Below are 24,814 nucleotides of genomic sequence, written 5' to 3'. Positions count from 1 at the left end.
ATACATCTCCAAAGGTATCCCATCCGTCCCTGGGGCCTTAGAATTAGGGGAAGAAGCCAAAGCCTCCTGCAGTTCCTCCAACCGGATAGGAGAATCCAGCATTGCCCTATCTCGGGCAGACACCTTTGGTAGCTGAAGGTCCCCAAGGAAGGCCTGTAGGTCCTCCGGGTCATAGGACACCTTGGAGGAGTACAGATCCTCAAAAAATGACCTAAATCCCTGCAAGACTTCCGCAGTGTCCGTGACCTCCCGATTTGCAGAGAGAACCAACCTGTGTATTATGGATGGAGGGCGTTGTGCTCTAGAAATCAGGGCAAGCATGTGACCTGTCTTCTCCCCCTCCTCGAAGTAAGCCTGGGAGGTGAAGAAGCGCTTGTGGTCCGCCTGTTGCTGTTGCACAGAGCGATAGAATCGTTGAGCCTCCAACCAACGGCCCTCAGAGACCGCCGTGGGGGAAGCCAAATAGTCACGCTCGGCTTGAAGCACCGCCTCACCTGCCTCCTTCTCCCAGCGCCTACTATTAGATTTAATAGACGATACCTCTTTGATGCACAGCCCACGTAAATATGCTTTCATAGTGTCCCATACAATCCCCGGAGCTGCAGAGTGCCTGTTCTCAGTAAAAAAAGTGAGTCAGTTGGGTAGTAAAAGCTGCATGGTCTGGGAACAATGAAAGCCAGAATGGATTCAACTTCCAGTGCATGGGCAATCTACTCCCCGGAAACCTGAGCCGGAGCTGAAGCGGGGAGTGATCTGACAATCCCCTGGCTAAATAGGTAACTACCGGGGAAAGGGCATGGGTAAGATCCGAGCCAAAGGCAAGATCAATACGGGATAGGGATGAGTGTGACAGTGAGTGACAGGAGAAACCAGCATCGAGCGGGTGCAAACTGCGCCAGAGATCCGCCAGGCCCAGCTCCCCCATAAATCGGGCAAACGGAGTGGGTCTCCTGGAACCCCCGGGGCAGTACTTCTTATAAACATCCAAAGTCGGGTCCAGCACGTTATTAAAATCACCCAACACTAGCACCGGCACCTGGGAGTGTTTCCCAACAAACCGAGACAGGCACTCTAGCACCTCAAAGGAGAAGGGAGGCGGTATATATACATTAGCTACAATACACTCAAATGCATTCCATACTCCAACCAAAAAAATAAATCTGCCCTGAGAGTCCACCAATGAGTCCCGCAATTCAAATTTGATAGATGCGGAGAGTAAAATTGAGACACCCCTAGAGTATTGGCTGTGATAGGAATGAAACTGGGTCGGAAACCGCCTAGAGCGGAGTCCGCTAGAGGATTCTGGAGTAAGGTGGGTTTCCTGCAGACACACCAGCGCAGGACCCCGGTGCGACAACAGGGTCATTACAGCAGTGCGTTTACTCGCATCCCCCAGTCCCCGTACATTCCAGGATAGCAGAGAGTCATCAATGGTCGCCATGGTAGTCAGGCAATGCAGTAAGATGGTAGGACAAGCCTACAAGCAAACAGTGAGGAGGAGTCCATAGGAGAAATCCGATACTCAGGAATCGCAGGGAAGGCCAAGGGGCACAAATGTCGGTATAGGTAGCACTGGAAACAGAGCGCGTAGGTAAAGTTCCATGGAGCACATCACCGGTAAAAAAAAACAGACAAAAAAACAAAAACCAAAAAACATAGAACGAAGAACAGGTACAAAAAAAATGCGGTGAACAGTAGCCGGGGAGGCCACGGTCACCCAAGCCCCGCAGGGAACAGTTATCCAGCCCAACATGGGCGAGGGGGTAGTAGAAGAGGGCCCGAACTTGCATAAACATAGAGACCCGGTTCTTCCCTTCCACGGGCTCAGGAAAGCGGGACAGCAGTTGAACCATAATCTCTGACCAGTGCACGGCTCCGTGGCTCTCAACAGGAGAATAAGTGGACCCGTACACCATAGAAAGACCCTTGCTCCTCCTGAGGATGATCACTCCGCCGCAGCTCTGAGCTGCCGCTCCTGGCGGTCCAGCCAATTTGTGGCAGATATGGGGCTCTCGAAGAAGTGCACAGTCCCGTTCGCCACCACACGTAGCTTGGCCGGATACATCATGGAATATACCAAGGGGATGGCGCGCAGACGTTTTTTAACTTCGGTAAAGCGCGCCCTCTGCTTCTGCAGAGCTGCAGAAAAATCAGGATAAATGGAGATTTTAGCACCTTGAATCTCCATGCGAGGCTGTTGCCGGGCAAGTCTCAGAATGATATCTCTATCTCTATAATGAAACAGCTTCAGTAGGAATGGTCTGTCAGGGCCACCTGGTGGAGGGGCCCTGAAAGGCACCCTATGTGCCCGCTCCACAGAGAAAAACGGGGAGAGATTGTCTTTCCCAAAAGTAGTTAGTAACCAGTGCTCTATAAATTCCACCGGAGTTTTACCCTCCGCTTTCTCAGGGATGCCCACCAGGCGCAGATTACTGCGACGCAGCCGGTTTTCCATGTCCTCCAGCCTATTCATCGCTTCAGAGACCCCAGAAGAGTTCATGCGCACATCTTGGATCAGGGGGGGTAAATCATCCTCAACAGCGCTCACTCGACCCTCCAAGGCTGTGGTCCGCTCTCTCATCTTTTGCATATCTTGCCTGATATGCAGCAGGCCCTCCTTCATGCTCTTAACTTCCACAGACAACTCAGATAGTGAGGCCCCATAAGTGTGTATAGCCGTCAGGACATCCTGTATAGTGGGGATGGCCTGGGGGATATTGTCCAGCGGAGCTGCTCCCTCTGCACCCTCCAGCCGAGTACTCACTGTGTGCCCAGAAGGAGATCCGGCCTGGACAGCCTCGTGTGGGGACATCGCAGCCACAGGCGGAGATGGAGGATTCCTGGAGGACGGGGCGGGAGCCGGAGGAGGAGATGCTGGCTTGTGCTTAGCAGGGTCCCTGGCAAACTTTCCCAGCTTAGCGATGGCAGTCGGCGGAGGCTTCTCACGAGTTGCACGCTGCGGGAGCGGGCCGGCGCCATCTTGGATTTGCCTGGCTGCGGCTGTGCTGTCGTCTTTCCTCCTCGTCATGGCGGAGTGCGGCAGTGAGGATCACCAAACAGCCACCGGGATGTAAGGAGCAGCGGTGCGGGTCGACTAGGTACTGTCAGCGGGCTCTAGGGTCCGATTAACAGGATTATTTCAGGCAGGATAGCGGAGCCAACTCGAGACACGTCTGCTCACATCGGCAGTTCAGCCACGCCCCCTTTGATCTCTTTAAGGATTGAATCAATCCTCCACCGAGTTCATCCAAACCAGGGATGGGTGGTAGATGTTCCAATCTGGATCTGGACCGCAGGATAGGGTCTCAAGCAGATGTATATGGGAAAATATGATGGGGAAGCCAAAATATAGTGTAAATCCATTTTTATTATAGTGAAAAAATAAAAGATAAAATTTGCTGCTTACAGTGTGTAGTGCCTTCTCCTGGCACTAGGTGGAAGCGCTGCAATATGTTTAGGGTGTAAGGAAGTGACCACTCTGGTGCTCTGTAATAGGATACAGTTTCCTTCCCAGCCCCTGTAGTGTGGCAGTGGTGGCGTGCGTTCCAGACCAAAGCAGGAAATGACGTCGCTGGTTAACTCAGTTTCCAGTTTACAGACCACAATGCATTTTGCGGTTATCGCGTCCTCAGGAAGTCTAAACTGGTACTGCTGGTCAACGATGCTCCTTCGGGCCTTCCTCTCAGGGAGGATCTGCTGTCCCAAGGCCCAATCCGGCTTTACAGTCTCTGGCTTTGACGGCTTGGCTGTTGAATGGCAGGTGCTGAAGGATAGAGGTTTGTCTGTGATTCCTAAGCTGTTGAAAGCTAGGAAATCTACTTCTAGGAAGATCTACCGTTGTACATGGAAGACGTACATTGCGTGGTCTGAGTCTTTTGGGGTTCATCCTTGCTCCTTTTCGGTGAATCGGATCTTAACCTTTCTTCAATGGGGTTTGAACAGCAATTGGCCTTGAGTACCATCAAGGGCCAGGTATCTGCTTTTGCTTTTTTTCCCCAATGATTCTTGGCCACACACTCCCTGTTGTGTACCTTTCTTAAGGGTGTGTGGCATTTGGTTCCTTCAGTGTGGGTTCCCTTGCCGCCCTGAGATCTTAATTTGGTGCTTTCAGCTCTACAGAAGCCTCCTTTTGAAAATATTTGAGGGCTTTTCCTGCTTTTGCGGTCCCAAAAGGTGGCCTTTTTTTTTTTTTTTTTTTTGGCCTTCACCTCTGCATGAAGGTTGTCAGAACTGGCGATGATATCCTGTCATTCACCTTATGGTGATTCACAAGGATAAGGTGGTGCTTCGTCCCTGTCCATCATTTCTTCCGAAGGTGGACTTTCATTTCACTAAAGACATTGTGTTGCCTTCCCTGTGTCCCAGGCCTAAACATCCAAAGGAAATTGCATTGCATGCCTTGGAAATTAGGGTGTACCTGGCAGCTACGGAGTCTTTTACGAAGTCAGACTCACTATTGTGCTCACAGACAGACCTCACAAAGGGTTGTCCTCTTCCTTTGCGACCATTTCCAGATGGATCAGACAGACGGTGGTTCAGGCCTATTCCATCAAGGGTTGGGTTCCTCTTTTCCCTGTCAAGGCACACTCTCTTATAGGGCGCCTAGTGCCTCCTTGGCTTTCCATCATCCTGCATCATGACGCAGGTTTGCAAGGCGGCCACCTGGTCGTCGGTGCACAATTTTACAAAGTTTTTATAAAGTGGATGTGTTGGGATCTGCGGATGCTTCTTTTGGCCACAAGGTTTTGCAGGCTGCTGTTTAGAGGACCTGGTCCTCTGAAGGTGTATTTTTTTTCAGTTGAGCTCCAGTTGCTTATGGTAGAGCTCTGTTACCTGATTTTCTATGGTTAGCCTTGGGAATTTTTTTTTCCAATGTTTTTCGGACACCTCATGTTTAACACTGCTTTGGGACATCAAAATGGTTAAGAAGAATCAGGAGCTGTCAGTCAATCAAAAGAGAAAATGGGATTTTTGACTTACCGTAAAATCCATTTCTCTGATGTTCTTTGACAGACACAGCATCTACCCCTCTTGTTTTGTTGGCTTTCTTCTGACACTGCTTGTAACAAAATGGAGTACCTATAGCAGAGAGAGGGAGTATACCCCCTGGGACTGCCAGTAGGCGTAGTCAAGATTTTTCCTGCCTAGTGTCCTAGTATAACCCAATGGATAAGAAGAATCGGGAGCTGTTTCCGTCAATGAACATCAGAGAAATGGATTTTACAGTAAGTCAAAAATCCCCATTTTTTTTTTTTTTTTTTTTTTTTATTGGTCTTCTGTAATATTCAAATTTTCTGAGATACTGAATTCTGGGTTTTCCCTAGATGTAAGCCATAATCAAAATTAAGAGAGAAATTATTGAAATATATCACTCTGTGTAATGAATCTATACAATGAGTTTCACTTTTTGACTTGAATTACTGAAATAAATTAACTTTTTGATATTACTTTTTTTTGAGATGCACCTCAAAAAAGCTTTCTTGCTCTGCTAATCATTCAAAGAAACGCATAATCCCCCAAAAATGTCCAAAGAAAAAGTCCAGTGTCAGTTGAGTAACATAGTGTATATAAATCAAAGCATAAAACACTTAAAGAATCATCTTCTTTCACTTGCATGTAATGAATAAAAAGTGTCTACCTTCAAATAACCACAAAATCACCAAGTGCTTCCCTCACATATGGACATGCACTCATTGATCAATGTTGCCGCACTGTCATGGTCTTACCTTCTTGCTGTTCTCCTTCGTTTGACATGTGCTGGCGGCCATCTTGGTTTCTGGGTTTCTTGTAGCCTCCCACCCTGCGGCTCCTCCTTCCCACTGGGAGGAGCTGGATGCCTAGCTCATATATATAGGAGGTCTGTGGCTTCAGTTCCTTGCTTGGTCCTCCTGTGTTCACATGCTTCTAAGACTGCTGCTGCTTCTGGTTCCTGATCCTGGCTTCGTCTGACTACCCTGCTGGTTCCTGATCCTGGCTTCGTCTGACTACCCTGCTGGTTCCTGATTCCGGCTTCGTCTGACTACCCTCCTGGCTCCTGACCTCTGGCTTCGCAAAGACTCTGCTTCGGTTTTGCCATCCGTTTGGACTTTTGCTTTACAGCTTGATTTTCAATAAAGCCTTCTTATTTTCACTTATCTGTTGTTGTACGTCTGGTTCATGGTTCTGTGACATTAGGACCAAGCCATGAATTCTGACGGTACAGGGCCATCCTCGCTACCCACGCTGGTTGCCAGACTTGATCAGCAGGATCACCTGTTGGGTCAGTTCGCCGTGGCGTTGCAAATCCTGCTTGAACGCACGGCTCATTTCGCTCCCGTTGCCGATGGGTCGGTTGTCGCTCCTGGGCCCGCTCCTACTGCCGCTCCGGTTGTTGCGCCAGAGTCTACCCCGAAACCTGTTGTTGCGCCTGCGGTGTTTCGGGGTAGGACCGGTTCTGCCCCCCTTCCACAGCGCTTTGGGGGAGAGCCAACTCAGTGCCAACTCAGTGCCGTGGTTTTCCTTAACCAGGTGGGCATTTATTTCGAGCTGCTGCCACATGCCTTTCCTACTGAGAGATCAAAGGTGGGCTTCTTAATTTCGCTGCTCTCGGACAAGGCCTTGGCCTGGGCCAGCCCTTTATGGGAGAACAACAATCCGGTGGTTGCCGAGTTTTCCGGTTTTGTTGCTTCTCTTCGGAGGGTATTCGATGTGCCGGCTCGTGCTGCCTCTGCTGCGGAGCTCCTTATGTCCATCAGACAGGGTTCACGATCCGTAGCTGAATACGCCATTGAGTTTCGTACCCTGGCAGCAGAGGTGGGCTGGAATAATGAGGCTCTGGTCGCTGCTTTCTCTCATGGTCTCTCGGATGTCGGGGGCAGATCTTGGGTGGAGTCTCCTCGTCCCCGGTTTCCCGTGTTGACAAACCACTGATCACTGTTGTCCTCTCCTGGGTCGGGGGTTCAGTGACGACCCAGGCGTTGGTGGACTCTGGTGCTGGTGGTTTGTTCATTGATAGTGTGTTCGCTGCCGCCAATTCCATTCCTCTGCAGGCCCGAGGTTCTCCACTGGCTCTTGAGGCGATAGACGGCAGACCCCTTCTGCCGCCACACGTGACTCATGAGACCCTTCCAGTGGGGATAGCCATTGGTGCCGTTCACAGAGAGTCGGTCTGCTTCCAGGTTATTTCGTCTCCACACTACTCTGTGGTCTTGGGGTACCCCTGGCTCCAGAAGCATAATCCGACTTTCGATTGGAGATCGGCCGAGATCCTCTCGTGGTCACCACAGTGTGGGGCTAGTTGCATCCATGGGCCTGTCAAGTTGCTGTGTACTTCCTCGGACTCTCTGTTGCCTCCTGAATACGAGGAGTACCGGGATGTATTCGATAAGGTGCGCGCGGTTGCCCTACCTCCGCACCGCCCATACGATTGTGCCATCGAGTTACAACCTGGTGCCGTTCCTCCTCGTGGCAAGGTCTATCCACTGTCAGTAGCGGAGAATGAGGCCATGGAGGAGTACGTGAAGGAGGCGCTTTCACGCGGACACATTCGCAAATCCTCGTCCCCGGCAGGGGCTGGATTTTTCTTTGTGAAAAAGAAGGGCGGTGAGTTGAGGCCTTGCATCGATTACAGGGGTCTCAATCGCATTACGATCAAGAACGTTTACCCGATACCCTTGATTTCCGAGCTGTTCGATCGCCTTAAAGGGGCCACGGTCTTTACCAAACTCGACCTGAGGGCGGCATATAACCTCGTAAGGATCAAGGCGGGCGATGAGTGGAAGACCGCATTTAACACCAGGACCGGTCATTATGAATCCTTGGTTATGCCCTTTGGGTTGTGCAATGCGCCCGCAGTCTTTCAGGAATTCATTAACGATGTTTTCCGTGACCTGTTGCAGCAGTGTGTGGTGGTCTATTTGGATGACATCTTGGTATATTCTGAATCCATGGAGACCCACATTCTGGATGTCAGACGAGTGTTGCAACGGTTACGAGAGAACAAGCTGTTCGGTAAGCTTGAGAAATGCGAATTTCACCGATCCCAGGTAACCTTCTTAGGTTACATCATTTCCGCTGAGGAGTTCTCCATGGATCCTGAGAAGGTTTCGGCTGTCTTACAGTGGCCCCAGCCCAGTGGTCTTCGCTCCCTGCAGCGCTTTTTGGGCTTCGCCAATTATTATCGGAAGTTCATCAGGGACTTTTCCATGCTAGCCAAGCCTCTCACGGATCTGACCAGGAAGGGCAGTAATTCCCAGGTCTGGCCGCTCGAGGCCATCCGAGCTTTTGAGGCTCTAAAGTCCGCCTTTGTGTCGGCTCCGATTTTTTCGCATCCCAACCCTGGGTTGCCCTTTGTCCTCGAGGTGGACGCGTCTGAGACGGGAGTAGGCGCCCTTCTGTCTCAGCGTAGAACACCAGAGGGTCCTCTGCTTCCTTGTGGGTTTTACTCCCGGAAACTGTCTCCCGCGGAGTGCAACTATCAGATTGGTGACAGGGAGTTATTGGCCATCGTGCAGGCCCTTAAAGAATGGAGGCACTTGCTCGAGGGTTCGGTGGTTCCGGTCCTCATCCTGACGGACCACAAGAATCTGACCAACCTTTCTGAGGCCAAGAGATTGACACCACGTCAGGCCAGATGGGCTCTGTTCTTGTCACGTTTTAATTACGTGGTCTCCTACCCACCCGGTTCCAAGAACATCAGGGCGGATGCCTTATCACGGCAGTACTCCGACCTGTCCAGGGAGGAGTCGATTCCGACTTCGGTCATACCTCCGAATCAGATCCTGGCCGCCATTCGCACCAGCCTGACCTCTCCCCTGGGTGAGCAGATTTTGGCGGCTCAATCTGGTGCTCCCTCTGAGAGACCCTACGGCAGATGTTTTGTGCCTGAGGAGTTGCGCACTTGGTTGTTGCGAACCTACCATAACTCCAAGACCGCGGGGCATCCTGGGTAGAATCAGCTGTCCTGGGCTGTTTCACGTCTGTTCTGGTGGCCTTCCCTACGTTCCGACATCGCCACATATGTAGCGGCATGCTCCGTTTGTGCCCAGAGTAAGTCCCCTCGGCACCTTCCGTTGGGCCTTCTGCAACCCATAGCCACCGGGGAGCGCCCATGGTCACACCTGGGGATGGATTTCATTGTGGACCTCCCTGCATCCCGAGGCCATACGGTCATTCTCATGATTGTGGATCGATTTTCCAAAATGTGCCACTGTGTTCCTCTCAAGAAGTTACCCTCTGCACAGGAGTTGGCCACGATTTTTGCCAGGGAGGTCTTCCGGTTGCACGGTTTGCCCAAGGAGATTGTGTCGGATCGGGGGAGTCAGTTTGTGTCCAGGTTCTGGCGCGCCTTTTGCTCCCAGTTGGGGATTCATCTCTCCTTCTCCTCGGCCTACCACCCTCAGTCCAATGGGGCCGCAGAACGATCCAATCAGGCCTTGGAGCAATTCCTTCGTTGCTATGTCTCCGATCACCAAGACAATTGGGTTGACCTCCTGCCTTGGGCTGAGTTTGCCAGGAACACGGCGGTGAACTCTTCCTCTGGGACGTCTCCCTTCATGGCCAATTATGGGTTCCAACCTGCCGTGTTACCGGAGGTATTCTCTCCCCAGGATATTCCGGCTGTGGAGGATCACCTTTCTGTCCTACGTGCTTCTTGGGTACAGATCCAGAAGTCCCTTGAGGTCTCTGCGCAGCGCCAGAGACTCCAGGCTGATTGCAGACGAGCGCCTGCTCCTTCCTACCAGGCCGGAGACCGTGTATGGTTGTCCACCCGCAACCTCAACCTTCGAGTGCCCACTCCCAAGCTGGCGCCTCGCTTTGTTGGTCCCTTCCGAGTGCTTCGCAGGGTAAACCCGGTAGCCTATGCCCTTGCGCTTCCTCCTGGCATGCGGATCTCCAACGTGTTTCATGTCTCCCTGTTGAAGCCACTGGTGTGTAATCGTTTCACTTCCTCGGTTCCTTGGCCCCGTCCGGTCCAAGTGGGCAATCGTGAGGAGTATGAGGTGAGCAATATCCTGGACTCACGCCTGGTCCGCGGTCGGGTGCAGTTTTTGGTTCATTGGCGTGGTTATGGTCCAGAGGAGCGTTCCTGGGTTCCCTCCGCAGATGTCCATGCTCCTGCCTTGCTCCGAGCCTTCCACGCACGCTTCCCTCAGAAACCGTTCTTTACTCCGCGGAGGAGGGGCCCTTGAGGGGGAGGTACTGTCATGGTCTTACCTTCTTGCTGTTCTCCTTCGTTTGACATGTGCTGGCGGCCATCTTGGTTTCTGGGTTTCTTGTAGCCTCCCACCCTGCGGCTCCTCCTTCCCACTGGGAGGAGCTGGATGCCTAGCTCATATATATATAGGAGGTCTGTGGCTTCAGTTCCTTGCTTGGTCCTCCTGTGTTCACATGCTTCTAAGACTGCTGCTGCTTCTGGTTCCTGATCCTGGCTTCGTCTGACTACCCTGCTGGTTCCTGATCCTGGCTTCGTCTGACTACCCTGCTGGTTCCTGATCCTGGCTTCGTCTGACTACCCTGCTGGTTCCTGATTCCGGCTTCGTCTTACTACCCTCCTGGCTCCTGACCTCTGGCTTCGCAAAGACTCTGCTTCGGTTTTGCCATCCGTTTGGACTTTTGCTTTACAGCTTGATTTTCAATAAAGCCTTCTTATTTTCACTTATCTGTTGTTGTACGTCTGGTTCATGGTTCCGTGACACGCACTTTCACAAGAATAGCAATTACACTTGAGATTTAAGATGTTAATCCATCTCTTCAGGTAATGACCTGCTATCAGATGTAGCCAAATAATACAATCTCCAGGATATCTATGTAAAAGAGAGGCCATACATAGCATGGCACCGTACACACTGATAATTTATTAATAAACATTCCATATACTCACATTGTACAGCAAAAATCCCTGCTCCCACCAGTAACTCGCACGCAGCTGGCTGCTCTGAGATGGGATGTTTATTAACAAATTATCATCGGTCTTTACAGTTTCATGCTAAATATGGCCTCTCTATTTTTTTTTTTCATTTTACAATGAAATTTTGCATCTCCGATGGCCTTCCAAATGTAAGATATGACAAATTAGATATAACCAAGCTTGATGTTTAAAAAAAAAAAAAAATCTACAATTCAGCTTCAAACACTTCCCTACAATAAAAACTTATGCCATCTGTCAGAGGGAATCAACAGTTGATAAGTTGTAAATTGTTTTTGCAATTGCATACTGCTCTTGTTTTGTGTGTGTGTGTGTGTGTGTGTGTGTGTATAATATATATATATTTTGACCATTATCGGCACATTTTCAGCTGATAATATTCGGCAACCAATATCAGCACTTTTTTTTTTTTTCTATTGGCAAAATGCCCACAACCTTATTTTCAGCTGATTATTTTCATATCGGTGCACCCCTAATGTTCTTGGCTGTGATTCTGGACAATAGGCATTTTATGGGGGCTTTTACTGTAGCAATAAAGAAATGTTCCTGTGCATGACCCTGTGCTGTTGTCTGTCAGGCATGTAAGATTAGATGACCTGACTGCTATTTTGCTCCCAAGATGGTAAAACCAATCTTGAAGCATTTTCTGCGCCCTGTTGATCATAGAAGCAAACTTCAAATACGAGCGAACAAGTTTGTGGAGGGCTTTACTACAGTCTTTAGCCTATAAGCTATAGAGTCCAAAGCACTGGGCAAGCAGAACCACTCACCCCTTAAAGCCTGTGTCCAGGTGAATTCCAGTGTGTAGTATTATGGTTTATTTACACCATGGCCTCTGCACTGTTTTGTGCACCGCAACCAACATGCATGGTGTGAACAGGGCACATTTAAATCCATTGTTTTTTTTCTATGTGCCTTGCTAGCACTATACATGTGCTGTGATGTGCAGAAAAATGCAGCAAAACAGACAATATGTATATATTCATCTATATCTAAACAAGTTCCTAGAGCATATTTTTAGTTGCAATATGTGTTAGTAGCATTATAGGTATACCTTATAGGTGAGATAAGTGGGGGGGAAAAAGTTAATTTTTTTTTTTTTTTTTGCATCTAGATCTGACTCTCCTCCAGTTCCTGCAGTGAAAATTCGATTACAGCAAACTCAAAGGAAATCAAACAAAACTCCTGTCCCTATAGTTTACAGTGGGAATCCCATTTCTACCCAAATTAATATGTCTCCAGAACTGGACAAACAAGAAGCCCATAGACCACCTTCCTCACAATTTGTACCATATGTTAGAACAAAGGAGATCTACTATCTGGACCCTGATGCTCCAATGTCAAGACCATCAACACATGACCCCCAGTATAAGCGGACTGGTAAGATTGAATTTTGTTTGCCCAAAAATGAATGCCAGAAAGCACAAGTAATTTTTTAATTGTATTAATTGTTTGGAATGATAGGATTTATTTAGCATCCAATGAGGGACATAGGAAGATAGTAATTATTAGGTTTGATGCAGCTGCCTTCAGGAGGTGGGGAAAAAAAGGAGTTGGAAGGCCAGCCCCCATGTAATGCCTGCCCCTAACTGTCATGTTTCAGCTTTTGGACAGTGCCCTAGGAGATTGGTGGAGTTTTTTTCCTCAACTCTGAGGGAAAAAAAATCCCTGAATACTGGGAAATGAGCCTGAGCCTAATATGTGACCTTCGAACACTGTGCTCTATATTGTGCACCTTCCATACCATTGTATTCTGTATCAGCTGCAGGCTACAGAGCTCAGTCATGCTACAATCTTTGGCGTGACCCACATTCTGTAGGCTCTCTCTCCATTAGCATGTCTGTTTTGCAGTTAACACCTCTTGATATGTAACCCTAATGCGCTTGACACTGCATTGTTCAGCTTTTTAAGGCCGTCTAGTTTTCAGTTTTTTATACCTTCATTTTCTACCAGGTCGATGTCCATCTTTTGGCTACATGGCACTCAGTGGCACTCCATATCTTTTTCGTTGTTCCCGCTGGCATAGTTCTGTTTGCCTTGTTATTGGCCACCCCTTGATTTAATTTCTTGGGGATGTCCCACAATCTATAAATATCCAGTCTGTGTTCGGGACTATAGAATGATGATAAAGGGAGTTTTGAGTAGTTCACCTTCTGAACGCTGCCAGAGGTCGCATTGCATGTGTGTGGAAACAGACCCCCCCTCCCCCCACAGTAGCACAGTGGTTTGCCTGGGTGAATGGCATACAGCATATGGAAAACATAACCTTGGACCTATGGCCTAAAACCAATGCTCATATGCTAGATGACATAAAACCAATGCTCATATGCTAGATGATTCTATTGGGAACAATTAAAATTGTCTCCAGAACATTTGCAATTCTGAATTGTCATTTCTTTTACTGTGTTTGTCCACTTCTTGGCAGACTTCCTGTGGATAATCCCTCTGACCCCCACCCCCTCCTTCTACACTTCTTTTTTTTTTTTTTTCCCACTCTCGGAACTCTTTCTCTGTAACTTTCTTCCTCTTCACTTCTAATTGATAAATTGGTGATCATCTGACTTGTTTATGTCCGTGAGGGGAAGGAATGGGATAGACTTACCAACCACACACCATGAGAATAAAGCTGATTCAACCAGAACAGTAGTGGAATAACCATCCACTAAGGTAGTGGAAATAGATTGTAAACCTGAGCCTTGGTTGACTAACAAAGGGGGACCTCGCTCTTAAAGTGATTGTAAAGTCTCATTGCAGTTGGGTTTTGCACAGAACATCTCGGGTCCCTCTTCTATTCTCCTAGCCCCTCCCTCCTGTCGAGTGCCCCCACAGCAAGCAGCTTGCTATGGGGTAATTTAAAACAGAGGTGACAGCGCTACGGAGTAGATAAATTATTTATGAGAAAAAACAGTGTAAGCTGCCACCAACCAACCCCTGGAGTACAGAGGTCAAATATATAAGGTAAAAGTAAAAAAAATTGGTAAACGGCGCTACCTGTTAGACCTATAGGTCCAAAAGGTCTTATAAATGTGTATTTATAAAATCAAACCAAATATATAAATAAAATGATTATAAATACCAAGGTGTAAGTGAGAAGTAATACTGGACTAAAGAGTCAGTAATATTGGACTAAAGAATAGTGCTCGTGACAGATAAAAGAAAGGTGATTTGGGTGTCTATACCTGTGTTGGCCACTAGGTATCGCACTCACCCTGTATAACCTTTTTTTCAATATATAGTGTCAGCTGTCAGGCAGAAGGAATCCACGGGGTCTTGTCCGTGTTGGATTACAGTGGATTACAGTAGACGTCCTATGATGAAACGCGTAGGGTGGCGTTTACGTCAAATATCACTTCCGGTTTTTGGAGTCTGAGCCGTGGAACGCGGAAGCTTCCCGGCGTCTACACTGATCCAGTTCAGCCTAAGCGTGAGTCAGAGATATACTTTGCGCTTAATTACTTTTTATACTACACAATGGGGTTTTCTTTGTGTTGGAGCATTTCGGTCGGATGACCACCATTCTCCTATACAAACCTGCTTAATCCAACACGGACAAGACCCCTGGATAGACACCCAAATCACCAAATTTTATCTGTCACGAGCACCATACCCCAACACTATACAGATAAGGTTTTTATAATTTCTCTTTCAAGGAGCTGATATATATATTGATTACACAAGGTTTTATTTATTTAATTTTCCTGCACTGAATTAGTCACTACCAGCACTTTAATAATACATTTTTATTACCATTTGTGCACTTTGTTTCATTTATTGTTCATTCACTATATTATTCCTTGGACACTGAGCACTCTTTAGTCCAATATTACTTCTCACTTGCACCTTGGTATTTATAATCATTTTAATTATTTATATATTTGGTTTGATTTTATATATACACATTTATAAGACCTTTTGGACCTATAGGTCTAACAGGTAGCGTCGTTTACCAACTTTTTTCACCTTTACCTTAGCTTGCTATGGGGGCACCCGAGCTGAGCTGCAGCTCCTTGTGTCCATTCAGACACAGAGCTGCCATTCAGCCTCTCCCCCTCTCTCTCCTGATTGGCTAATTGACTTTCATAGCTGTGGGAGCCAATGGTGCCATGGCTGTGTCTCAGCCAATCAGGAGAGAGAGAGTCCCGGATGGCCGAGGGACTTCTGGACATCGCTGGACAGAGATGGGATTCAGGTAAGTATTAGGAGGTGCTGATGAGGCTGCTACACCCAGAAGGTTTTTTTTTTTTATCTTAATGTTTAGAATGCATTAAGATAAAAAAAAACCTTCTGACTTTACAACTCCTTTAAGAACTGGAACCTGATACAGGAACCAAAGAACTACTTTCCTGTAGAAGAAAGAAGAGTTGGTCTAAGCCTTATTTCACCTGATCCCAAAAGGGACCAGAGGACAAAAAAAAAGCTGTCCAAAATGACTATCAAAAATGGACATTCATCTTATCAGGGTGTGCGCTATTGGGGAGGACCCCTGAGCAAAACTTCAAGGAGTGTACCAGTGGCTCCTGATACTCCTAGGAAGCCAAGGTTCACTCCCAAAGTCCAACTTATTAAAGCATCTGTCAGCAAGGAATCATTGTTTTGGAGGGACAGGGACAGCCACTGAAAATAATCAGTGGACTTGTGACGGTGGAGCTACACACTGCATACAAACAGTGTGTGCAAAGAGCATCAGCTGTTAGAATTTGTACTCTGTACAAATCAATGGCCGAGGCAGTCTCTATTCTGTCAATAGAGCCTCTGACCTACCCTGGATGCATACAGTGCACCCACGAACCGAGTTTCTGCAAAGTTTCTAGCTGCACATATTCTGGCAGTTAGCATGTGACCAAAGCACATACTCTAACAGTGTTTAACTGCCTCTAAATGCAGTGAATTGTCAGCCTTGGCTGCCAGTGTGAATGTAGCTTTATGACAACACCTTTCAGAAAAAAAGGAAGAACAAACTTCCCAATACCTGATGACTGACCCACTAGGTCAGGAATTACCTTTTTCTCATGGTTGAATAGTTTAGGCTGCCTAGAGCTGAGAAATCAGAAAACCCCTGATCAAGGGAAAAGTAAATGCGGACTAGGAAGCTGTAGGATCCATTACATCAGAGCCTTGCTGATTTTGTGTTGCGTGCAGCCTATGAAGTGCAACTGTAAAAGCAGCTAAGGAAGGCTCGGCCTTCTGACGATGCCAAGGAAGACTCCAAAGTCAATGTGGACCCTTTTACTATGGAGTAACAGGATTCCAGCTTGCAGATCTCGATACTCATGAAGGTCACAGAGCAAACATCCCCAGAACAATTAGAAGAGTGATCTGGGGTCACTTGTTGCAGCAGGATTGTCCCCTCTTATTGTGATCACATGGCAGTGATTCAATTGAGCTGAGGGTATGAGGCAAGGCTTAAGGTACTTGCAAAGCCCAGGCAGTTGCTGATGGTCAGATGGCCAAAGGTGACCAAGGTCACTGTAAGTGGTCAGTAGGAAAGGATCAGAAATCGAAGTTCCACATCACTCTTTGTAGCGCAGAAGCAGCAGTGGGGAAATGCTTCCTTGTGGCTGGAAAGAAAGTGTTGTGCACACATAGCCCTATCCAGCAGATTTAAGTGCCCTGGCCTTCACCGTTAACCCTCTACATGGCAGTGACTGAAAGAGAATTTAAAAGGTGCCCTCAGTCCAAACAGACTGTCCTACTCCCAAATTAGTTGCCAGAAACAGGGCAAGCTCTGAGGCAATGGTTCTGGACCCAGAAAGCTCTCTGTGATTAACTTGTGACTAGAACAAAGTCTGGAAAGCGCCTAACCTAAAATCTAGTACTTAAAGGTTACTTCCAAGCTAGCCCCTAATGTTTAGCAGGATTGAGGTATAGCACTCCAAAGCTAGGCTGGAGAAGGGCTGATCCGCATAGTTGCCATTGGGACCAGGGCAAGCATTAAAGGATAAGTTGTCAGACTCTTGCAAACACGTCCTCAAGCTTTCTTGCCTATACCTTTTTTGTATGGGCTTTATGCTTAAAAGTTGGAGGAAGTGTCAGTGGACTACAAGGGTGCTCATCCGTGCACTACAACCTGCCACAGTGGAAGATTGGTCTTGTAGTTTCAACATTCATAGATTGCTGTGAATAAATGATGCAGGCAAACCCCAGGTATAATTTGTGACATGTTCCATGAGTTGACTTGTTCTTTTAATGCAGAGAAGAATGGTTGGAAAAAAAAATGGTAGCAAAAAATGGTAGACTTTTCCCAGCAGAGGTGAAGACAATCCTCTTTCAAGAACGCTAGCGATATACCCTGAGGCCTGCTGGTTGTAAGAGGGTTTTTTTTGGGCTGGCCTAAAATTATTTTCGTTTCCCTGTGTTCAACCCTCCTGTAGGTGGAAGTATAATCTTGACGGTATGACTCCTGTAGCCCTCAATGCATGAGAAAGGAAGTAACTTTCTGTAATGATTTTTCACCCCATGCATATTCACTTCAAGATGGGGAGAGTTCAGTGTGTGACCCTGACACCTCTAGAATGAAGGATGTTTTGAAAAAGCGTTGGCATGATGACAAAATAATGCAAAGTGCAACCGGGTCATTTAAATTACATTCTCAGGGGACAAACATCAAACTGAAGTCAGGAACATGCTGTGATGATTGAAGCTGATATAGGTGACTGTTGTAGCAAGCACTCCAAGATCACCTGGAGCCAATTCAGAGACAGAAGCAAAGGCACAGGTCTAGCTGAGGTCAGCAATAGGCAGGCAATGCAGTACAGGGGCATAGCCAGAAACTTAGTTAAGAGCAGCACCAAGGTCAGGAGCGGGTAGGTAGAAGAGCAATTGGGATCCAAGATCAGGTCAAACACACGCTGAGTCAACAACAATGGTCAGGCACAGGATACAAGCAGGACACAGGAACAGCTGAAGACCAGTGAGCACAGATCATGGGCATCAGCATCCTTTAACCACTTGCCGACTGCCCAATGCAGATTTACTGCATCACTTAGATCTATGTGATAATGTCCAAGCGGTTTTGCGCCGCCGGAGCCGCGGTCCCGCTGTGATTGGACACAGCAGGAGCCAGACTGCAGGAGGTGCGGGCTTGATCGCCGCCGGTCTCCCGAATCTTCGGCTAGAATGACAGAAGAGCCGCCTGCTTATGTAAACAAAGCAGGCAGGTCTTCTGTCAGAGGCAGGGAAAGATTGTGTGATTCAGCTAAGCTGAATCACTGATCTCTCTCGGTCTCTGTCCAACCCATCCCCCCCACACAGTAAGCACAAAAGGGAACACATTTAACCCCTTGATCACCCCCAGTGTTAACCCCTTCCCTGCCAGTGTCATTTATACTGTACTAGTGCATATTATTTAGCACTGATCACTGTATTAATGTCACTGGTCCCCAAAAAATCTCAAATGTCAGGGGTCTGATCTGTCCGCCGCAATGTCGCAGTCCCAATAAAAATCGCTAATCGCCCTCATTACTAATAAATATATAGTCCATAAAGCTATCCTGTAGTTTGTAAACACTAACTATTTAAAACTAACTAATTATCAAATCCCAAAAATCTAAAAACCGCAAAGGTGATTCAATACCACCAAAAGAAAGCTCTATTTGTGGGGAAAAAAGGACATCAATTGTGTTTAGGGACGGCGTCGCACGACCGCGCAATTGTCAGTTAAAGCAACGCAGTGCCAAATCACAAAAAATGGCCTGGTCATTAGGGGGTAAAACTTTTCAGAGCTGAAGTGGTTAAATAGCCCGTCTGGCACCAACGGGAATTGTGCCTTTATTCTTATGCTCAAGTGCATGACTGGTCACCATTCTGTGGGAAATACAATGCGCATATCTGCACACTGGACGTCTCGCAGGAATTCCCTAACAATATTTTTTAAACTGTTGTCTTATGGCCACCCCTTACACAGCTGTGAATATCTATAATTTTTTTATATTAATGCTGTACACCTCAACCGACTCCATCAATGTCCCTATAGCTCTTTATTTATTATGAGTTCCTGTAGGACAGGGTGTCAAACTGTGGCCCTCAGCTGTTGCTCAACTACATTTGCCATCATGCCTCTGCCTTTGGGAGTTATGCTTGCATTGCCTCATGGGAGTGGTAGTTCTGCAACAGCTGGAGGACCACAGCTTGACACCCCTCTCTTCCACTGTGTGTTCTACATGAATTCCTGTACCTCATAAGTGATTAACCAAGGTCCACAGACAGCTTTCAACAAAAGCAGCACATCATGCCTTCATGGACTGTGTTGATGCTGTAGATGTAGACAGCCCCAGATGAGCCCCTTCTAACTGCAATGCTCAAAACATGAACTGGGTCAAAACCATAATAAAAAAATTGCTTGCTTTGCAGTAACAGTTTACTCAAATCAGATAACTAAATTCATGATGATTGTTAAACGCTTTCAGAACAAATTCTGTTTTTCATATTTTAGCTGGTGACCAAGAATCTCGGCAAATATTCAGCTCTGACCATGCAAGGGACCCATTGCTGAATCCAAATGTTGTCCGAAACAAGGATCGACAGCAAGCAATACTGCGAGGGCTGTCTGAATTAAGGAAGGTTTGTCCCTTTTTACCCTTGCTAAACACAATGTTTAAAAACACCCTACTGTGACATGGTGACAGATCATCTACATTTTCACATATAGTGTCTTAATTTATAGTCTTAATTTCATGCTGAATTTTCCCTATTAGACATGTTGGAACTTATCAAAAGCAATTCAAGCGGAGCTTCACCCAAAAGTTCCGCTTTAAAGACTCATCCTCCGCGCCTCTTGAAGAATTGGCACTTTTAAAGAGCAGGTACCCGATTTTGACAGGTACCTGCTCCAACTCCTGCTTCGACCGCCTAGCTAGTGATGGCAAACCCTGGCACCCCAGATGTTTTGGAACTACATTTCCCGTGATGCTCATGCACTCTGCAGTGTAGTTGAGCATCATGGGAAATGTTGTTGTTCCAAAACCTCTGGGGTGCCAAGGTTCGCCATCTCTGACCTAGGCGACTGGATGCAGAAGTTCCCCTCCCTCCTCCCTGCAGTCTTCTGGGACACATGACCGATCCCAGAAGACTGACCATTATTGATGCGCAGTGGGCACTACCACAGGTACCTTGTCACTATTGTCACGTTGGGATGTCCAGTCAATAAATCTGGATTTTGACCTCATCTGGAGTGCAGCCAATTCTTTTTCTTCATTGATTATGCAAAAATGGGCTGCCATCAGTCAAGTTGTGGCTGAGAAATTGATTGACAGCATGTCAGGGCGAATTACAGAGGTCTTGAAAAAGAAGGGTCAACACTTCAAATATTGACTCTTTGCATAAACTTAATGCAATTGTCAATAAAAGCCTTTGACACTTATGAAACGCTTGTATTTATACTTCAGTATACTATACAACAGCTGACAAAAAAGATCTAAAAACTCTCTGAAGCAGCAGACTTTGTGAAATGTAATATTTGTGTCCTTCTCAAAGCTTTTGGCTGTGTGTGTGTGTGTGTGTGTGTGTGTGTGTGTGTGTGTGTGTGTGTGTGTGTGTGTGTGTGTGTGTGTATATATAATAAATATATATACACACACCTCAAATGATTTAGACCAGTGCACTAAGCAAGGTCCATAAAGACATGTATAAGTAAATTTTGGGGTGGAGGAATGTGACTGGCCTGACCTCAACCTGATAGAACAGCTTTGGGATGAATTGGCGCACAGACTGCAAAACATCCGTGCCTGACCTCACAAATAGGCTTCTGGAAGAATGTGCAAACATTCCCATAGACACGCTCCTAAACCTTGTGGACAGCCTTCCCAGAAGAGTTGAGACTGTTATAGCAGCAAAGAGTGGGCCAACTCAATATTGAACCCTACGGACTATGTATACAGTGGGTACGGAAAGTATTCAGACCCCCTTAAATTTTTCACTCTGTTATATTGCAGCCATTTGCTAAAATCATTTAAGTTCATTCTTCTTCCTCATAAATGTACACACAGCTCCCCATATTGACGGAAAAACACAGAATTGTTGACATTGTTGCAGATTTATTAAAAAAGAAAAACTGAAATATCACATGGTCCTAAGTATTCAGACCCTTTGCTGTGACACTCATATATTTAACTCAGGTGCTTTCCATTTCTTCTGATCATCCTTGAGATGGTTCTACACCTTCATTTGAGTCCAGCTGTGTTTGATTATACTGATTGGACTTGATTAGGAAAGCCACACACCTGTCATATATATATATATATATATATATATATATATATATATATATATATATTATATTTCTCTAGCGCTCATCGACAGACGTAGTCCTCGGTGATACACCACCTTCGGGTTATGTTACCTCCGCAGGAGCAGGACTAGACAGGAAATTAAAAAGCTCTGGCCACACCCTAGGGGCAGTCCCAGAGGGTATATCCTCTCTCTCTCTGCCTCAGCAAATCAGTTATTTTCTGTCTAGTTAGGAGTAAGGACCTAGATACCTTGCTGGGATCTTAGGTCCTGGCAAGAAATTTTTTTCTAAAAGGATTTTTGGACAGCTTTTTTTCTCCAGTGTTCCTGTGAGATCTTCAAGCAAGAAAGCTGAACTGGGCGACGGGCTGGATGTTGAGATCCGGTGGTCACCCCAGTTCAGCCTACGAGCACGTGCAGGCCATAGCTCCGCGCTGAGTCGGCCGCGACAAAGTCCCATTAAAGGACTGAACCCGCGAGTTAAACGTCTCGCTGAAACGCCAAAGACCATGAGTCACGGCGTCTGTATCGGTCGACAGCCCTCCCGCCCCGGTGGAGAGGGGTACTGTCAGGAGTTGGTGCCCGCCTGGTTCCGGTATGGTGAGTAGTATGTTCCCCCTGTTTTCCCTGACGGGTTTTTGTGGTGAACGCGGGCCCCTCTCTGTATGGTAAGAGAGTTTCTTTCTATCCTATAACATGTCACAAATCCTCCTACTTTGAGTGTGATTTTATGTGTGCAAAAGCCAGGAGGCTTGGTTTGGGAGCTAACAATCTATTGTATACATGTTTTAAAGATGTAATCTGTGGCATTCTGGGAATCTTATGGGTTAAGTATAAGCTACCTACCAGTCAGAAGCCATGGACATGTAGACTGCCTTCCAAGTCAGATCTCCAGCTAATAGCAGGCCTCCCGAACGGCCATGCGGTCCGCCAGGGCCGGTACCGCCAAACACGCCATATCCCCATGCAGAGAGAGTGTTGTGTGCCTGCAGCACACCGCTAGTCAGCACAGGCCGCCGCTATTTTTTTTGCTGGATCGCACGAGCCGCCATTTTGGCGTAGCCTCGTGTCTCCAGCATGGGGGCGGCCATGTTTTAGGTGATTCTACACCTCGTGGAGCTTGGGGGAGGCGCCGGAAGGCGTACAGAGGGGCGGAGCCGCCTCCTTTCTTCCTGGGCAGCCAGCCAAAAGACTTCCTGTTTGTCTAAGACAGCGCTGTAAGCTGTTGCAGTTCAACTCTGAACATCAAGTGGTGAGCCTGGGGGTCTATCTCTCTCTCTCTCGATCGATAGGGATCCCTAGCAGGTAACACTAAGGGGTTTTTTGTGGCGCTGAGGGTCAAAAAAAAAAAAAAAAAAAAAAAAAAAAAAAAAAAAGTTTTTTCTTTACTTTGAATTATATCATCCAGGAAGTAACTGGAGTTATTATGGACCCTGCCACACAGATTCCCCCACCTGTTTCCCTCGAGGGGGCCTCGGGACCCGCCGGTGTACAGAGTATAGAGTCATTTACAGCAATTTTGGAGTCTATGGTGGCTCGGGTGGAGGCGGCCTGTCAGGAACGGGGGTCAAGGAAGCGACCCCCGCCTACCCCTATACTATCTGACACCTCTGACTCTGATTCAGAGATGGTCACTGCAGTTGCAGGTTCCTCTGCAAGGGTTGCTATCCCAGGTAAAGCCCCCTCAGACAGTGAGGAGGACGCTTCTTCTCCTGCTATAATTCAGGAAGAAGCATTGGTGGACGCACTAGTTGTGGCAGTGCAAGAAACCTTAAAACTTGAGGCTTTACCGGCAGAGGCAACTGAAACAGAGAGGCCTTTTGGGACTAATAAGCCCATCAAGACGGCGAAGGCTTTTCCTGTACCTAAATGTTTTGGAAATCAGATTAAAGGAGAATGGGAACATTCTAAACGTACCTTTACTATTTCCAAGCGTATTGCTAGACGCTATCCGTTTGAGGAATCCATCATTAAGAAATGGACGGTACCACCAGTCGTGGATCCGCCTATTTCCAGGCTGAATAAAGCCACGGTTATTCCAGTGGAGGACACTTCGTCCTTTAAGGATCCGGTGGATCGAAAGATAGAAGCGGAGTCCCGCACTATCTTTTCTCTGATAGGGTCAGCATTTAGACCAGTAATTGTTATTGGTCTAGTTTCCCAGACACTTACAGAATGGGCGAAGATGGTACGCCAAGATCTTAGGGGAAAAGATATTCCCCAGGAGACATCTGATTTGATAGAACAGATCATACAAGGGCTACGGTTTATCTGTGACGCAGCCTTGGACACTACTCCCTTGTTAGGGCATGCATCTAAGTTAGCAGTGATCCTCAGACGTGTGCTGTGGTTAAAATGCTGGTCAGCTGACCTAGGTTCCAAAAAGACCTTGACCAATCTCCCTTTTCAGGGGAATCGTCTATTTGGGGCCAACCTAGATGAAATCATTAAGGATGCCACCGGGGGCAAGAGTACTTTTTTTGCCACAGGCTGCAAAAGCTAAGGAACCTCGCAATAAGCGAGGACCTTTCTTTACCGCCCATAAAGGACGCCCGGCTGGTACTTCCGGGAAAGGCAAGACTCCTCCAGGAGGGTTCAAGAAGGGCTGGTCGGACAAGCAGAGGACCAACCCAGCCAAACCCGAAGTAAAGGAGTACACAGCCTGAAGGTGCGCCCCCACCCAATTTCAGGGTGGGGGGACGTTTTCACCGGTATTCAGGACATTAGATCGAGCATCAACCACTACTACCGGTGCGATTCTTCCCTTCCAACATTTAAGTACAGGAAGCGGTAGTTACCGTTCCCTGTATAGATCTTTTCCTTTACCTTTTCCTAAGATTAGTCCCGATACCTCACAGGAATCGGATCTGATTGACCAGATAGGCCAAGTAGCCTCTAGTCGGGTGACTTCGGTCCCTGAGGTTCAACCAGAAAAGATCACCTTGCCTGATAACTATCAGGTATCTGATAAATGTGTGGGAACAGAAAACGACCAGACTTTCTCGGATGGTCGGGGCCAGATACCTCTAGGGACGCCTGGTTCAGATCCAATCAGCGCCAGTGGTCCTAGAAATTCTAGGCTGGCCTCTTCAAGCCGGCCTGGCCGACTTGGACAGGTTAGTCGCAGACGTTCCGTGGGAACTTCGTCTCAGGGAGTGTCTGTAGTCTCAAGGACCTATTTACCTTCGTGCTTTACAGTCGCTGGTTTTAATGGCCTGGCCATTGAGACCCAAGTACTGAAGGACAGAGGTTTGTCTACTTCTGTCATTCCTACCCTTATTAAAGCAAGGAAAGCGACTTCCAGCAAAGTCTATTATCACACATGGAAGACTTATATTGCGTGGTGCGAATCTTTAGGATTTCCTCCACGTACCTATTCGGTGTCTCGAATATTGGCCTTTTTGCAACAAGGGGTTGAGCAGAAGCTAGCCTTGAGCACCATCAAGGGTCAAGTTTCAGCATTAGCAATCTTCTTTCAGAAACCTTTAGCTACCAAATCCTTGGTGCGGAATTTCATCCAGGGGGTGCGGCACCTGGCTCCTCCAGTCCGCGCGCCCTTACCGCCCTGGGATCTTAATTTGGTTTTGTCGGTTCTACAGAAACCTCCCTTTGAAAACATCAGGGAGATTCCCTTGCTTACTTTATCCCAGAAGGTGGTCTTCTTGGTGGCTATTACTTCTGCTC

At 47.3% G+C, this 24,814-nt stretch overlaps 1 protein-coding gene across 1 annotated transcript in view; it reads left to right on the top strand.

Moving 5' to 3' along the window:
* Positions 1–24,814, top strand: part of CCDC66 (coiled-coil domain containing 66) — a gene marked incomplete at its 5' end in the record, with an annotated part of 189,354 nt that overhangs the window by 152,066 nt on the left and 12,474 nt on the right. The window contains 2 exon segments of the mRNA XM_082266270.1: positions 12,021–12,286; positions 19,338–19,465. Coding sequence (XP_082122396.1) covers positions 12,021–12,286; positions 19,338–19,465 — 394 coding nt within the window.

Source organism: Pelophylax lessonae, assembly GCF_965119305.1.
Source record: "Pelophylax lessonae genome assembly, chromosome: 8".
Lineage (NCBI taxonomy): Eukaryota > Metazoa > Chordata > Amphibia > Anura > Ranidae > Pelophylax > Pelophylax lessonae.
This window is presented reverse-complemented; position numbering and strand designations above follow the sequence as displayed.